General features: G+C 39.4%; 1 protein-coding gene across 13 annotated transcripts in view; it reads right to left on the bottom strand.

Annotated features, from left to right (window-relative positions):
* The window catches only part of kmt2cb (lysine (K)-specific methyltransferase 2Cb), a 66,516-nt gene extending 48,059 nt beyond the window's left edge, over nt 1-18,457 (bottom strand). For all 13 annotated transcript variants that reach the window (XM_023272737.3, XM_023272739.3, XM_055014254.1 and 10 more), the window contains exons 1-7: nt 17,718-18,457; nt 10,235-10,432; nt 4,940-5,028; nt 3,099-3,246; nt 2,073-2,279; nt 585-694; nt 69-178 (exon numbers count right to left, since the gene is read on the bottom strand). In XM_023272737.3, coding sequence (XP_023128505.2) covers nt 69-178; nt 585-694; nt 2,073-2,279; nt 3,099-3,246; nt 4,940-5,028; nt 10,235-10,431 — 861 coding nt within the window. In that variant the 5' untranslated portion in view covers nt 10,432; nt 17,718-18,457. The remainder of the gene's footprint in view (nt 1-68; nt 179-584; nt 695-2,072; nt 2,280-3,098; nt 3,247-4,939; nt 5,029-10,234; nt 10,433-17,717) is intronic.
* Between the last annotated feature and the right edge of the window lie 295 nt (nt 18,458-18,752).

Raw genomic sequence — 18,752 nt, 5'->3', positions numbered from 1 at the left:
CCTGCTGCCCCAACACATTAAGATGGTGTTAACACCCATTAGTCCACGGATGTTCTCCTCTGACTCACCTTTGTGCTCCCTGAGTCAATGGCTCTGTCCACATTAAGCAGAGATTGTCCCTCGCCCTCACAAACACCGTCAGACCACAAGGCACAACTCTGATGTGCCCAGTATTGCCCTGAAATTTCAAGACAAAACAAATGTGACTGACATTGGATTGAAGTCAAAAATATCTGAGACAGGTGCTACATAAACATACGAACCATTTAAAGATGATGTATTTGGTAAATAGTCCAAACTTCTATAGCACACAATTAGATTTATTAGATTCCAAAGTACTTACAATGCGTTTCTCATTTTCGCACACACAGAGACACACACACACACACACACACACACACACACACACACACACACACACACACACACACACACACACACACACACACACACACACACACACACACACACACACACACACACACACACACACACACACACACACCAATGGTTTTAACTCTCAGTAAACAATGCAAACAAAGCTTATTTAAAAAGGTTAAAAAGCTATAGTCTGTCAGTCTTACCTGACTCAAAGAGAGACTGGACGTTAAGATCTTGTGGAAGGCCAACATGAGAAAGCTCATCCCAAAATCGACTGGCTGGGTCCGGTTCTTCCTCGCAGCTTTCAGACTCACTGGAACAAAGGAAAAGGTTTGCAAAGATAGCAAATCAGCAAAGGTTTAAAACATATTCTATGCAAGAGAAGGACAGCCTGAATGAACTTAGGAACGCATCGAGGACAGAGACATAAAGGTAGAGGATGATGTGCAGTTATTACAAAAACAGAGAAATGAAGGCAGAGAGAATGAGCTGGGGGAAAAATGTTACAGAGCAAATAAAAAGCTTTGGGGGAGGGGGAGAGGAGGAGGAGGAGGAGGAGGAGGAGGAGGAGGAGGAGGAGGAAGAGGAGGAGGAGGAGGAGGAGGAGGAGGAGGAAGAGGGCCATCTTGTTTGGCGTGTGCACAAGAGGCTGGCTGTTCTGTCTCATAAAATCTGTTGAAAAGGATGTGTTTCTCCAAGTCCCTGGCTTGAACTAGTGAGCAGCATAGCACGCAGAAAATGTGGAGAGAGAGCATTAGCATTTAAAAAGGACCTAGGTTCCAGTAAACAAACCGACGGCCAAAATCAAGAGACTGGTTTCAGGAAACATGATGGCACACTCATGACAAACTGCCTTGACAGGTTATTGTTTATGACCCAAGTTTTACCACTATTCATGTAATGATATTCTCCCACTCCCTCACATTTCCACAGTCTTCGTCCACCATCTCTACTCCTCTGAAAAATCAATATATAATATCTTCTCCTGCCCTGTGCTCTTTCCTCTGCTTCTGTGTGGCACAACCAAAGGCCAGCCCCAGTGACCAATCACATGAACAACACACCAGCTACTAGCTACTGGTTGGTTTGGCATTCTGCCAGACACATACTGCTCTCACTGTCCATAGCACCGGGAATCCAGAGAGACATCCAATTGGTTTCCAAGGACCAAAACAAATTAGGCAGCTGTCCAAAAGAGTCCGAGGAGGGTCTTTTGTTGGCACAGTGTGCACGCATGTGTACGCCCATACACATAAACAAACAAGGCTCTTGTGCACTCATCACCTGATGTGGCATCCCTGTTCACTGGGACACTGACAGCGTATAGGCGTATAAGTTAGTGTTAGTAGGTGGATATAAGTGTGTCCACATATTAACCACCGCTAATGCCTTCATTTTTACAATCCACTTGGTATCAATACTATGGTAGGCGTAGAGGGTAATTTCACCTAAAGTAAAAATCTTTTGAACCCATTTCCCAAAGATTTAGAAAACATGAGAGTAAAGTTGTCACATCAATGTGCCTAGGCTCAGGTGAAAGAAAAGAAACACTGAAGAGAGGCCATAAGCAATATCTGATTTCATGCTGCTCATTAACTGATTACAGGGACTTATCCCAGACAACTTTACTCTTCTAACCAGCACTGACAGCCCAACCAGTTGTAACACCAGTATCGGCCAGGCCTACTTACTTCTTCTTTTCCTTCTGTCCTGAGGTGGTGTCTCCGGCCATTTTTGGCTGAGTGGTTTTATCACCATCACTGCTATCACTCGTCGAGCCTCCTTCAGCCTTGCGGCTGAAGAGTGCGTCAAGCTGAGATGTGATGCTGAATACTTGCAGATCCCCCTGACCCAGAAGGCTACGGCCACCGCAGTAACAGAAGGCACAGAGATGCTCACTGAAACAAAGAAAATAGGTGGAAGGGGGTGTTTAATTATATATACCTACTGTGACTTAATACAGTGCCATGCATGTCACCATGAATTAAGGCCTCCTACTTCTGGCAATGGGACTGTCTGAGTAAGGACACACATACAAATTCAGACAGTCTACATTTGTGAAAAGGCGGGCACATTGTCTTCACATACACATAAACGGTACTTTCAAAAATCACAATGGTATAATTTTCAACTCTGAGGTCATAATTACATTTTGATGCAGTGTTTTTATGCTTAAGTTTATTGATACTGCTTGGATTTTTCAATATTTTTACTATAAGCAGAAAACAAAAACGATCACCTCACACGAATATCTGGGCATATAAATGTTCCAGATTCTATGTGAGAAAGCCATCTTGGAGACAGAGCGATAAAGAGAAAAAAAACAGAATAGTAGCCAAGAGCTGGAAAGTTGAGAAATAAAACAAGCAGTAAATATTTATCACATTTTTAAGTGATGAGATGTCCCTGTTAATAAGATCCCAGGAGATGTTGCTGATCTGCCAACATCGATAGCACAGACAGGCCAGAAGATTGATTACAACCTTTAACGAAGTGGCACCTGGGAAGAGAGTGCTGCCGCTACCAGCTGATGACTCCCATTTAATCCATCCATGCATGTGTACACAACAAGGCAAATAGCGTTTCACACTGCTGGACCAAAATAAATCTGCATACTAGTGTTTATGCATGTGCAGGTTCATTGAAAGACTTAAAGAAACACACGGTTCTTCATTTCGAAAACAACTCAGGTTCAGGGGAAGTTTAGTGTTTCTAACCTGCTTTTGACTTCTCTACTCGCTGGAACAGATGGTCCTGCTGAATTCTCGGCTGGAGGGCTCTGGGCCAGAGGGGAAGAGGGCTTGTCCTCCTCTGGCACCTCAGTGGTCACCACTTCCACGCTCTCCAACGGCTGGATTTGTGTTTCTGGTGGCAACAAAACAAAAAAAAAGATAAGTTGGTTAGTAAAGAAGCAGTGAAGCATTACATTCCTCCAGTGCCTCTGTGAGAATTGCGACCCGTTCAGGTCTGGCCTCTGTGCAGTGAGCTGCTCTTCAATTCACCACCAATTATGACTGTACAATTAGCATACAGCTTCTGACAGACACAAGCTGTCATAGGGCAGGCTGGATGCATTCTAGTCAGTTTCCTCCAGGTCAAAAACACAGCCTTTATTAGTGAGATGGATGGTAAAATATGGGAACCATATGCTCAAGCACTGATTACAGTAAACCCACTGGGAATATCAAGCTCTGGTACAGAATAGCAATAACAAGAGAGGCATGGAAAAAACAGGAAATATGGCTGCCAAAATGTCTCAAGAAGTAGGGTTTAATATTTTGGGAGAATATTTTGTCTGATTTAAAAGGCAACTCAATTCTGAAAATATTATGCTTTTGATTTAAATTACAATAAAGGCTCAATTCATTATGCTAATCACATAAAAGGACTCCTGAAAGTAAATCTTACTGATGCTTTTGAGCATGCAAAATTTTTATTAATATTTCATTGACATGTAATTAGGCTAATACCGCAATGATTGTGTCATCCAGTGGAATTACACAAGGACAAATTCAAGCTCATTACCTCCTAATAACTCAGTGCACCTGTGAAGATGTCTTGTAGTCACTGTATAACAATGTGGCATGGCAAAATGTACATTCCTTTTGTTTTTGGGAGATAACAGTTTTTATAATGGTATTTACTTACCTTTCCAGGATAAATGCCTTGCAATACATGATTAAATGTGACTATGAACACATTTAAAATATTTTTAAAAGCACTGTATATCAAAAATTAAGTCAAAAAGTACAGGCATCACAAAACAGACACAAGATTAACACAGGGCATTTTGAAAGCTACTCTGCTTGACCTCAGCTGTACACATATCACTTTAAGGACAAGACCGTACTGAGTCATAGATTTCATTTTGCCATAAGCCTGGAGGAGGGGACAGACACTAAGGGAACCACTGGGTTTTAAGTGGATATGGCAGCTAACTGAAAAGGCAAAGTGCATGCGTAGTTCTTTCATAATTTAAAAAAAAAAAAAACATGTTGAATATTTAAACATTGTCTATTGTTGGTCTCAGGTAAACTACAACTAATAAAAAGAAACAAAAACCATTGGCAGATTCATAATTCCCAATATCTCCAGCACAGACACAGGGCAGCACTGAGATGTATGAGAATGGGAGGCATGGTCACATGATGTGATGTACACACATAAAAAAGCACATAAATGGGTCTGGAGAGACTGATGGGATTTTAAAAAGCTTTTAGAGGGCATTAGCCTTGGGCTCTTTCCCACTGCACCTCAATGCCAATCTCAGAGCAGGAGGAGAGATGGAAGCAGTAAGAGGAGAAAAAATACACACCCACTGCTTCACAGCTCAAGCTAAACCCTTTCAATTATAGTCCTGAAGAAGAGGCATGGGGTGCTAAGAAAAAGCTCTCATCCATCCTTCTCCAGGAGAGGGAGACTCCCCTACCTTCACTGAAAGACCCTCTGAAGCATTCTCTGCATGAGGCTACCTGGATGTGCAAGTTCAAGTCTTACATCACTCCCAACAGAACTGATGTGTACATATTGGATCAAAAAGGGGATTTCAAAGTCTCACCTGTGTCCTGAGGGTCTATGGACTCTGTTATCTCAGTCCCATCCATGCTGTCCTCCTCATCCACAACAACCCTCCCTCTAGTGCGACCCCTAGAGTGAGGAAGAGAGACCAACAAATAAACAGAGGAAGTGAAAAGGAATGAGACAAGAAAAACTGCCTGACTTCGCCTCAGGAGGGGGGAGTGGTGGTGCAGTCATGAATTAGTTAAATATAGTCACAGCTGTCACTGATTTTTAATGGATGCACTCAAGCCAGTGGGCAAAGCAGAAGGGTGGTAGTGGTGGGGTGTGTAATACAGACTGGTACTCCATGGAGTTGAATGTTGAAGGTCGCCAATCAGGATAATTCAGCTTAATAAAATTCAGGTACAGACAGCAGGAATAAAAATAAAGTGGATCATTAACAAATAAATGACTTTGCACATGCAAGGTAATCTGGTTATAACAAATCACAATTTACTGCTTTAAAGGAAGTCCACGGATAAGCAAAATAATAGTCCTATTGTTCAATAACTACTCAAAAAGAAATAGTAATTCTATCGATTCTGTGTCTCAGCATACATGAACATGTTCGTCACAACAAAACAAAAAATAATAATAACAAATTCACACATTTCATTATCATACATAAAGAACAGTTACTCTACTTATTGGCAGAGTAGAGTTTATGAGTACAAAAATAAGACTTGATTTTTCAGAAGTCAAAAATGCCACAACTCTGTATTTATGTACATTAGTATAAAGGCCATGGTTATGTTTCCAGAGCATGTTTGTGAAAAGGTCAGTGTTCTACTTAATTTCCGCCAGCAAATATAAAATAATCTTCTCTCGCTTTCACTTTTGAAAGGCCCTAGTTGAGATTACTGGCAATAATTTATAGGTGTGCTGCAATTTATCTTTGAGCGAATACCAAATAATTACGATGACAAATATTTTCATTTAAAAAATTCAACAAAATAGCCAATAAAATCAGTTTACAACTGGTAGTTTCAATGAAAAAGCTGTCATCGTGTCAAGACCTGTTGTTGGCAAAGGTCTTGGCACAAGCACTGCCATTTCAGAAATGCTCTAACCCAGTCATTTGGCTAAAACAATTAGTCCCTTGTTAAAGCTCTACAGATCATCACATCTAACAAGTTGATTTCGAGAACTGACTATACCAAGTATCAAAGCAAAATTTTGTAAAGTCTTGAATGAGATGTAAGGCTGAAACCTGATAGGGATATCCATCCTCATGCACCTACATCCTGTTGTGTTATTAAAATATATCGTATTACTCCTCCTTTTCAAGATTTTCTTTGTGGTGTGCCATGGTCATCGCAATCTTTTTCTCTACTTCACCTGTCAGCTCTTAAAAAACATCTTTGCTATTACAAACATTTTTACCAACACAAGGAAAGTGCAACTATTTCCTTATCTTGCTGAATGTGCCCTGTCAGCAAATCAGACAACCATAGCTACATTTCCAACCATATGCCTGCTTGCCAAGTCATGCAGATGTGCACATACACTAGCACACACCCCTCATTTTCATACAGGATGTAAAGATCTGTCAGTGTCAGCATCCTCCAATGGGAGTTCAGTTAACCTAATCTTGGAAGCGGCATGTGGAGGGAATAATTGTCATGGATACAAATTAAAGAGCAACATCAACTGTTAGCATGCTAAGTGGGGAGAGCAAACAGCCCAAATGAGAGCAGCGTGTCTCAGGGGTGCTCAGGAGGATGCAGGGGGTTGGGAGCGAGGGAGGAGACTGGAGGTGGGGGGGTAATTTTCGGTGCCACTGGAGAGAAAAATCACAAATGGCTGGACGCCAGATCAAGCCCTCCCTCTAAATGACTTCCATGGGGAACAAACCAAAAACACAAGAATGACAGAAGAGGCCTCTAGGAAACCTTGGCTGAAGACATAATTATTTATAAGCTTGAATCAAACAAAAATATCTTAATAAGGTGGAAACAAACAACTACATTTTAATTTTAACAGACATCTCTCCTCTGACATTTTGCAAGGCTAAAGATATGGTGTTTGCACTGGTTTTGGAACACACTGAGGCTTGTGTATGACAGAATCTCAAACGGAGCTCAAATGATCGATGAACTAATTAATCAGTCGGTGGATTGTGGCTAATTTTTATAAGGATTCGTTATTTTTCAAGCAAAATGCAAAATAACTTTGTCATATGACAGTTAACTGAATAAATTTGCGATTTGAACCTAAAGTCAAGCAAAAACAAATGATTTAAAATATAATGATGCCCTGCTGGAACAAAAACAGACATTTTTTCACACATTTCATTGACAAAATTATTGATAGATTATTAACAGATCAATTGAGTCTACACATTCATCTGCAGATGAATCATAAATGCAGATAATTATTAATCTAAACCCTAGTCTGATACATAACTCTCAGAGGGAAAAAGACATTTTCCAAGAAAAATAATTAGAATTGAAAAAATTATCTGCACATTAGCAAAATTAAAAAATAAAGACAACTTCAACACCATCTGTACAGCACTGACAAACTAAATAATTTAAAGGACAATTGATCAAAATATAGTTTACTTACTTGCCAAACACAGGTCTAAAATTTTCAAATGAACTGCCATTAAATTTTCATTTAACTAGTACTTGCCCAAACAACTGCTAATTATAAAACAAGGACCTAGTACAAATTGCAGTAACAGAAATCTGACAAGACTCCAATTATTTAAATTCCTGGCATTACGCTGGATCAGCATTACACAAGAAGCCATGTAAAGCTACCCACAGCAATGCACGAGAACCTAGCTGAACATGTTTACAGCTACAGTAAAGCAACAAACCATGGACTGGCCATGTATCACACATACATCTAGAAAATTCAACACCTTCTGTTACACTGGCATTCCTTTTCAAATTAAGTGTAAACCCCATTACGCTCTTCTTTTTAGATAATGACATTTAAGGTAGTCTCTGATTGTAGAAGGCAAACTCAAATGCAAAAATTAACTGTGTTAAATTGTCTATGATCACAATCTGAAGTATAAACACAATGTAGCTGGCAGTGGTGACGTCTCCACGTCGGCTGTTACACAACATAAAACTGTAATTATATGCAGTATAACTACGCTAAAGGCTTCAAATTTCAGCATTCAGACAGCCAGTTATTTCACTGACAAATGCTCAAGACTAGTGTTCAACCCCATAGCCTGCACAACTTATCCCCCCCACAGTCCCACCACAGGGAGAGAGAGGGGGAAAAAAAGAAAAGGTGAAAATAATGCTGTGGTAAGTAGTCCCAGCTAGCAGGGTACTGCCTGGAAAACCTGAAAAGGATCGTGCTGCCTTGAAATGGATTGGCTAGCAGATGGAGCGTGGGCAAATCTAGTAAATTCCAACAACCAGGTCTTCAAGAATGATTTCTGACACATCCTCCTTTGTCACAAACAAACTGCCTTTTAGCACTTAACACTGGAAATTTTAATATTAATACACACAGAAGAGGAAGAAGCTGGCTGGTTGTAATGCAGGATTGGTCTATGAGGACAATTCACAGCTCTGTGAAGTTGCACGAGTGTATGTGGTTGAGCACAGTGTGTCACCATTGTTTCATTATAGTTAGCACAGTTTCTAAAATGCCAGAACAGCAGTTATTATCCACAAGTCCAGCATCGCCATTAGCCTATATTTTCTTATGAAGAATAGTAAAATGTTAGAAATTAGAGTGTACTGAACTGGCTGACAGCCCACAAAGCTCTATTCATTGTGCTCGTGGAGGGGATGGGTTTATGGAACATGAGCTCACCGTTGAGCTTTCTGGAGGCGCATTTTGATTCAACTCAATGAAACCTGAGATGGGATAAATAATTGTGGTAACAATATTGATATCACAGTTATATAACTGTGGTATAACTGTGATAATCAGCAGTCTAATCTGTAGCCACATCAAATACATTTTTATATGGCCAACTGCAATCTTGATTCTGATCATGACAACACTGGCCATTCTAACAACATAAATAAACTGAGCAGATATCTGTTGATGGTTCATTCATGACCAGTGCATCAACATGAAGCAATTCAAGTCTGTCCCAGGTCATCCTTCTACTGTGGCATTAACGCATCGTCTGGATGCTTGCAGATTAAACGATCCATTGGGAGCAGGGTATTAAGATTGATTGAGAGGACAGACTAAGGAGAGAGTTAAGAACCTTGCAGGCATTATTTTACTGAGCTAAGCTGCATTGTATGTTGCTATGGAAGTCACTGAGAAGGCAGACACCTAGTACAATGCCTCTTAAGTAAGACCTGTGCTGGAATCACAGGAAATAAAGCAGTTTAAAATGCTTATATGACAAGGATTTCTAACCACAGCTCAAATCAGGGCATTTAATAAAACATCTGCTACCAGTGAAAAGAGTCAAATCATGACCAGCTCTGATCAAGCAACATTTTTTGTAATACTATCAACACCATAAATATATTCCATAGAATTCAAACACATCAAATATGCCATTTTTTCTAAAATAATCTAAGGTTACATTCGTTCTCAGAAATTTAGAAAGAATGAAGGCCTTGTTATTGATATCCTGCCATGTACCACTGAAATAAGTGTGGAAGATAATTGTAGGGGAAAAAAATAGGTGTTTGGTTAACTGTTTTTGTATTATCTGCACTGAATGGTATAGTTCTGGCAGAGCATCATAACCAAGTAGGTTGTTGCTTATGGTGGGATTTAATAAGCAGTAAGACATAATAGGGTTTTCAGTTTTATGACAGTAGCAGATGCTGTGTAGAGCACAAATATAATACAAAGCAGGATCCTCTGTTTTCTTTTCAAGCCTGTTTGTTGTCCACCTAAGCCACAGTTAGTTTTATGAGTAAGAATTAACTAGTAACATAGCATTTAACCAAAAATTGTTGCTATGGTTGCTTACAGCTCGATATATAAAATATCATTCAATGATGTACAATGGTGATTGACAAGTAACCAGAATTATGTTTGTCTGGTATTATGTGTGTTTTCTCCTTATGAACAGGATTCTACATTGTTTTATTCAGTAAATGGGGGATTCTTGCTAGTTAATAACTTTCAATGACTTCATACATGACTGTGCCATGCCAATGGTTCAGATGCACCATTACCTCTTTCCACCTAAATGTGGGGTCAATGTGTCTGGCACCTGGACGCAGACTGTTGCTGACTGAACGCCGTAATTAACAAACTTTTTAAAAAATTCTATACTGTATGTATATCAGCATTACCAAGCTGCTTTCAAATGTTTCTCTGAATATCAGGGGTCAAAACCTACTTCTTTCTGTTCTTAGACGTAGATAAGGGTGGTGCCTGGGGTAGGATGGCAACGGCAGCAGCAGCATCCTTGCGGGGCCTGCCACGTGGTCGCTTGTCTGCGTGGGCAGGACTTCCTGTGGACGTGGCCCCTACACTGCTGGAGGGCGGTGAGGGTCCCTGGTCAGAGGGTTCCACAGTCTTATCCTCTGATGACATTCTGGGGGAAAAAAAATGGCATCATTATGAATGCTGTATTGCAGGTAAGTAACACCTGGAAAAGAGGAAAACAGATGACGATTTGAACCTCATTTGATTTTAAATTAATCCTTTGATGCAAGTAGGGGTCAGGAGATACCCATTTTCCATTGGATTTGGTTCACTTTTTACCCAAGTTGTGTATCAAAGGGTTAAGAAGCTTCCCAATAGTGGATAGGAAAAAGGAGATAAAAATAATTATGAAGGAACATGGCTTACAGCTTTGTTCAGTGAGATGTCTAGATGTCCATATATTTTTGATTTAGCTTTGAAATTCATAACAAAAAGGAGTAGCGTGTCAAAGAAGAGTGTTGAGGACGGACCAGTGGCTAATGTGTTTCAATGTCTATTTCACTGGCAATCAGTTCTGATAAATATCCACAAAAGTGCATCTCTCTGTATCTCTTGGCAGTGAAAGACACCTAGTTGAGACAATATTTAATTGGTTTGAAGCATCTCTGATGCTCTTTATATGCCCAAGGTCTATTAAAATGTATCCACCCCAAGTATCTTTTAGTTAAAATGTTTCAACTCTGACCAGAAAATTGTTCATCAACTGAGCTTTTGCCCAACGTGAGCAGAGTACAGTGGGAGAAATTACCGCTTCTTACTCAAGGCTGTCTGTAAAGGCTCCACATCCAGCCATTCCACATTTTCTATTTGCTACAATCCACCCACTGAAAGACAGCCCACCACAGACCACTCAATGGTAAACACTGTAAATGTTGCTCTTTAGTTGCATTTAACTATGTGAAGTGGAATTCAGAGGTAGCATGACTTCAGTGGCAAAACCAATATAAATGGATTACGATAATTTTAGGATATGTGACAACAATATGACAGCTGAAATTTTGCATTTATGCATACCACAGGTTAATTTAACCATTGCCTAGACAGAAAATTATGGATTTTCAATAATGTTTGTACATAAATGCAACAACATACCATATGGTTTTTAACATTTAGGTCACTGAGTTAGTCAAAAATAACATTACCATCTGTTTATTTTATGTAAAATGATTTTCCAGACATTATCTCCTTATACAGACAGGCGACAAATCAAAGGACAAAAAAAAAACATTAGGTTTCTTTTTAAGGTTTTGGGCCACCAGCTTCAATGCACCTTGTCTTTTATTCTCGAAGTCTCTGAAACTCCACTGGTGTGTTGAACGCTATTCTTCCAAGAGATATTCCCTCATTTGCCGTTTTGATGATGGTGGTAAAGACTGCCGTGACGCATCGGCGCAAAATCTCCCATGGATGTTCAATTGTTTGGAGATTTAGTGACTGCAAAGGTCATAGCATGTGATTCACGTCATTTTATACTCAAACCACTCAGTGACTCCTCATGCCCTATGGATAGGAATGCTGTAATCTTAGAAGAGACCACTCTCATCAGGATAGAAATGTTTCATCATAGGACAAAGGTGATAACTCAGAACAATTTGGTATTGTTTTGCAGTGACCATTCCCTTCCCATGCCAGCAAAATGCTCCGATTACCTAACAGGGTCAGCAGATTCCATTATTGTAGGGGTTAAGTGTTTAGGATTTTCCTAATTTCTTACAAATGTGCATTTATTGATATTGTGCTAAAACATTTTATGAACTATGATAGATTTTATGCCACCACGATGTAAATGAGGCAAAGACACATTGACATTGTTCAAAACATTTAAATTTAAGTAAAAAATTAATGATTATGTTGTGCTATATCAGTCCACTTTATTAATGTTCAGAAGCAGGGGTGAACAAAAATGGCTCAGTGGAAAATTTGAGTAATCACTGCAAATGCTAGTAAACTTTGAAAATCAGTGTGTATGAAGAATCACACAGTCGGAGAAAACATATCCAGTGTGAAAAAAAAAATTGCATTAAATGTCAGTACAGTTTGCCTTGGATGAAGTTGGAACCTAGAGTGAGAGAAAACACTGTGGATCATTTCCACACCCCGGTCCACATAGATGTCTTAATACAAAGAAACTCTTAGCATATTTATTTCATGAGGCAGGTGCGTAGCATAGGGACGAGCATATCCAAAAGTTTCAACAGACTCCCACAAACTGTCTAACTTGTAAAAATACATTTCTAAACTACATATTAATAGTCCTCCATCAGGCAAAAAAACATTATTAGACGGTGTGCAGCGGTCTATTTGGACCCAAATATATCTCTAAAACAGATACAGGCTTTTCTTTCTTTATGTCTGTTGGAATAAAAGGAAAATTGAGGAAGAGTTTGTGTTTCTTCCCAACCAAACCTGTTTGGCAGTGTGATTGTCATATCTTACAAATGACACATAGCATCCACCACTGGAGGCAAAGCCAAAGATGTGTCTTAACAAGCTGTTGGGCCACCTCATGCAGCCGTAACAGCATTAATGTGCCATGCCATTAGTTTTACAAGTCTCTGCAGCTCTACTAGAGGGGTAAACTGTTGTGACGATTAACTGGGTTGTTCAGATGGTTTGATAAGTGCAAAGCCTACAGCTTGGGATACATAATATTTTCATGCTTGGATCATTCAGTCTAACAACAGATTCTATCAATGCACCACTGCATTCAGCAGTTTCCTCCACTCATTCATTCATTCATATATTTGTCACCAGCATTTTGTCCATTCCTCTGTTTAACAAGCTCATTTCAAATGTGTGTATGCCAGACACCACAGTAAGATTTTCAAGGGCAATTTCCATGTCTGCATGGCCAGGAAGATCTGTGTGACATACATTTCATCTCTCTCCCCTTTAGACTTTTTCATGTTGTACAAATACAACAAAGGGGATATTTTGTCGTCAGGAGATTGCTATCATGCTTTCTAGGTTGCATGCAGGGTATTCCTTAGGTTTCTGGAGGGCTTATGAGCTCTGTGTGGAGGGTTGGGTTAACATTTTCAGACTGTCTTTTTGAGCTTATGTGTGACAGCTGATTTTCTCCCTGTTCGTCATGAATGTATTTCCTCTGCAATAGTAAAACAGATTACAGGAGACTTCACAATCTCCTGCACGTTTAACTGGGTGGATCAAACAAATGTAATAGTAATTAGAGTATTTTTGTCAAATTCAACGACTATCCTCACAGACAAAATGTCAGAAAATGGTGAAAAATGTCAGCATTTTCCAAAGCCCAAAATAACATTATCAAATATCTTGCTGTGTCCACAACTCAAAAATATTCAGTTTACAGAAAAATAATGGAAATAGTCACATTTAAGCAGCTGGAATCTGGGAATTTAGATTTTTTTTCCATAACAAATAACTATGATGAACTGGTAAACAAAAAAAAAGGCTCATTAATTTAACTGCTGATAAATAATCAATTATTTGTTGCTGCTCTAATTATCTAAACATGCTAACTAGCTAAATGTCAACACACTTTCTCCAAATCAGATTCCAGCATTAACTCTTAAAGACCTGTTATAAACAGACCAAAAACACCCGCAAGCCTAGCATCATTAGGGCTACAAATGACTTGCAAACACTCTATTTTCTCTTATTTGGACCAATATGGTATTTTTTCTTCATTATAGTGGTGGAGAACTTCATAGTTCACAATTATAAATTTTTAACAAAGTTTACAGTCCCAGAAGAATTGACTAGTTCAGATTAATATCTTCCGTGTATTTTTTTTTAAAGCTGCTCTAAACTTATCTTTTTCAGCAGAACCTTCTCCAAACCATCTACCACCAGACAATCATTGCTACACAGAAGCAAGTTCTTTTGTTAAAATAGGCTGCTTCTGAGGATAAACTGTGTCACTTGGAGGTGGAGTATGGATACTTTGTGGTTTCGACATTTAAAAACTCAATTAATCCGACTTCTGGTCTGTCTCGACTCACCATTAGCTGAACTGGTTACCTCCTTTCTGATTGCAGTCCGTCTCTCAGAAAGATGAAGAAAATGAGAGCAAACATTAAAGATTTTTTTTGTTGTTGTTTTTTTGTTTTAATGATCAGTTAAGTCAGTAACCGGCCACAGCTCTGAACCCAGTGTTAATGAGGACCTGATCGAACATGACCAACAAACCTTTAACCAGTAGAAGACAGATTTAACCTCTTACCAGTTTTTCGCAGTAACACAACTCTCAAACCAAGTGTCTCTTGTGTCTCCTAACCCAGCATGCCAACAATGCACATGTTCTTTGTTGCAAACAGATATGCTCACTTAAAACATGAGCACATTCAATAAATAGGCTTTTTTTTTTTTTTTTTTTTTTAAAGCACATTTGTGCACATCACTGTGCATTTTTTCCCAATTACTCTCTGGATTCAGCTTTGGTGCTGCATGAAAATACATCTACATTTTACAATGGTAGGGACAATCCTGTGCATGTATGAAGCTTGTTGCATATCTACTGCATTATGGACTGATGTGTACGTTCATCCTCATGCAAGTCCAGTGTGGTCAACATCCATTCAGGAATATGATCAAGGCTTCAATTAGCTACAGGTAAGCGATGCAGCACAAAAACTGTTTTGCTCTTCATTGAGAGTAAAACTGTTTTATAACAATTATGTTCAGTTGTTGGTCTGATGGGCAGTATGGAACCCATATATATATATATATATATATATATATATATATATATATATATATATATATATATATATATATATATATATATATATATTTGTCTGGCAGAACAAATGTACTTTCATTTCAAGCAGTGCTGCCATCAATACAGGCTGCATAATGGCTTTAGCACAATTTAAACCTGAAGCTTTTTATTAAGCTTTCACGTCTCCTGCACACTAACACTGACTACACAGCAATACTCGTGCTGAATGAATCAAGTGCATACAATGATGGCTGACTGCAGCAGCTTTTGCAACATGGTCCAAGACAAGGATAAAGTCAGAAGTAGCTGGTAAAGGAAAAGTAGCTGCTAACGAAACTACCAAGAATATTGTCTTGCATTGCTTATTTAAGCAAGTGGAAAAATACTGAGGTAAAATGAAGAGAACATCGATGCTCATGTTGCTCATGTTGGTTTGTATGTACTGGACATGTCAGCTAGTAGCTGTTTACTAACCCATTAGTTATAAGTCCCTGATAAGCCTCTGGTAGTCTGTATTTCTGAAGTGTTTAGAGCCTCACTAAATGCTGAATGTGATATTAAAATGAAAAGAACACACTGACTTCTCAACATTAAATGTATATATTACACCATCTTGATAGCAACTAAAAAGTGCTTAATTTTTGGTATATGATTTCTGATGCACGATTGGATCATAACAGGTTTTTTTTGTCTTTTTGAAAATGGTTATTCAGTCTTGTGACCAGGCAGCATGGTGGAACTGAAAGAGCCAAGCTTGGTTGGGACATATATGCTACAATAGTTCTTAAATGTCCCAGGACAAAGCTGACTAAGCCTGGACATACAGTATATTTTTCATTTGTTTACTGAAACCAAGGTTTACCTGTAGGATAAACCAAGTAATTAATAATATAAACTGCACATACTTTCTTAAAACTGAACTAGTTCCAAACAGCAGGCATATAATATTCTGACCAGTAGTAATTTCACATGGTTCCTTTACAGAGAGGTAGAAGAAGAAGAAAAAAAAAAAAATCACACAAGCCACTTTCTAGCTTGTTTTTCTGTACCAAAACTCAATTACATCAGACTACATCATGACTAATATTTAGGATGAGTCATGAGAAGTCAAATTTGCTAGTTTTCATTTTTAGCAAAACAATAAAATTGTTTATAAACCATGGTGGGAATAGCTGGTTGTATTACACTGTATCCTTCACAGTGTGACATTTCATACATCTGTATAATGCTGTGTCAATGCTTAGGTAATACGTTGTTCAGTCCACAAAAACACATTTGCTTTTGATTCACTGTGTTGTATTAAACACTTTTTAAAAGTCAGTGTTATTGCTGGCTAGTCATGCGTAACATAATAAGAGACACTGTGGTGCCTGAAATTATTTAAATTATTAGTGAGGTATTTTGTATCAGTGACCCAGAAAGGGTCTCCATTTGACAGGCACCACCTTTGACGGCTGATTTGTGGTAATTCTCTCTTTGGTTTCCACCAGCCTTCAAGCTCTGTGGACAGATGGTTGTCTAACACCAAACTCCACAAGAAATATTACTCAGTATAGTAATGGTTAAACCAACCGTACAATTATTGAAAAATAAAGCAGAGGTTAAATGTTTAGATATAGAAACAGGTGTTCTCACGGTTCCCAAACAGTGTACAGAGATGTAGCAAAAAAATTCTTGGCTAAAAGCCATTTTATAAGGAGATATACAACCAGGTAAGCATCATCTGAAGCTGATGAGACTAAGGTTGAGTGTTAGGGCATCTGAGGTTAGGATCCGGAGACTAGTCGGCAGTCACGACCACCATGGGCACAATTGAAAACGTGCTAGCGTTAGCTTTTGTTAAGTCGAGCTTGGGCACAAAGCAGTTGCATCCAGCTAACGATAGCTAGCCTGTTGTGTTGAACTCTGTCGCCTTTTCTTCGGCGATCACAGACAAAAGTAACACTGACATTGTCTAAATATGACACAAATTACAGAAAGAAAACGAGTCCACTAGTCATATTTAGCTGAGAACAGTAGTTTGAATTCGATTTTGGGAGACATTGTCTAGCAAGACAACTTTGAAAGAGGTTCACATAGCAAACAGGTTACCTATGGTTGCAGTTAGTTGGCCAACTCATCACCTACGCCAAAACACCGAACATTATTCCTTCTCCCTTTCGTTGTCCTAGTACCAATGCTAAACACAATAGTCTTGGGGTGATGGCCAACTAATCGGGTAACCTTAACTACAATTTTCGTTAGCCACCTTCCAACTGGGTACGAGGTAATGATGAGCATTTGTGCCCAACACACACAAAGGCTCGGTCTATTCAATGAAACTGAACTGTTCTGGGAATCTACAATGCCACACAAAAAGTGAAAATGATACGGTTGCACGTCGACGAAGGCTTTGATTTCTGCTTTTCGTTTCCGACCAATGTTAGTCATGAGTGGTGGTTGATCGAATACGTTGTAAAAAGCAGTAAAAAATACAATGTTACCCCAAGAGTCTGAATATATAGCACCCATGAACCATTCTATCGAATGTTCCGTTCCGTTGAATAGTCTGAGTCATGAAAGCCAAGGCGGCGACAAACCCCCAACATCAGACTGGAGGAGGATAATGTTGGCTCTGCCTCGCTTGAAAAGGCGAATTCCTCTCAAATCTAGCATACACGAGAAAACAATCAAAGTTCTCACGGTAGCTTACCTTCCAGCCCTATGAATAACGAATTATCCTCTTCATGTCCAAAATACTGGGGGATGAAACGTCGCACTTTTATCACCCAGCTCGCTAGCAAGCTAACTGAGCTAGCTAGCCTCTCTCCAATGAAGCAACACCGCAGTTCTCAAAAATGCATAACGCATATCATATTCCAGCGTTGCAATGTTATTCCCAACTTTGCCCATTTGATGGAAAAGCAGATGGTGTAAATCCAACAGAAAACCGTCTCACTTGCACACGCATTTGCGGGGATCACTTTCCTTTCTCCAATGACAGCTGTCGTCGCACGAGTTCGGGTTATATAGCTAGTTGGTGTTAGCCACCCAAGTCTACGGCCAACAATTTTACCATTAACGTGTGAACAAATCAAAGCCAAAATCCAAGGGGCTGCAAAAGTCAACACTCCGTAGACGAAACTTGAATCCTCGGAGAAAGTATAGCGACGCGCAAAGCAAATGTTGGGTGCCGACCGCTGGGTTGGCAACTGGTTCTATTTTCTTCAGCTGCGACAAGCTGCGGGACCAAGCGGCCAGTTAGGAGACTCTCGCAGCCAGCCTGCCACGCAGTAACAACCGCCTCCAAAGACATGTAAAAACAAACATTAGCTTGCCAAAAATAACATCCCGCCTGCCACGCTGACCGAACTGCAAAATTACTATGGAATATCACAAAATTAAGTTGAAGATGACGCTTCGGTGTACTCTATAACGGTGGCCATATCTAATGATAAGTGGCACCGAAGCACAGCCCCTCTAGGCTCTTCAAAAACTAGACCCACCTCCTCCTAGCACAACTACGCCGTACAAATCTTCCCAAAACGGCGCTTCTCGTCGAGGAAGGAGAGTTTCGTGAGTGTGGCGAATGTTTAAAGACACCGACAAGGCGACATGATAAAAAATATCACGGAAACCATTTTACAATTTCTTCAAAATACTCTCTGACCCTGCGGAGTGATATGGGCATTTAGTAAATAAAATAATGGCTAGGGAGGGCTCAAAAAGACGGAGCCTGGATTCTACC

Source organism: Amphiprion ocellaris, chromosome 10, assembly GCF_022539595.1.
Source record: "Amphiprion ocellaris isolate individual 3 ecotype Okinawa chromosome 10, ASM2253959v1, whole genome shotgun sequence".
NCBI lineage: Eukaryota > Metazoa > Chordata > Actinopteri > Pomacentridae > Amphiprion > Amphiprion ocellaris.
Note: the sequence above shows the minus strand (reverse complement) of the source record. Positions and strands in the feature narration are given on the sequence as shown.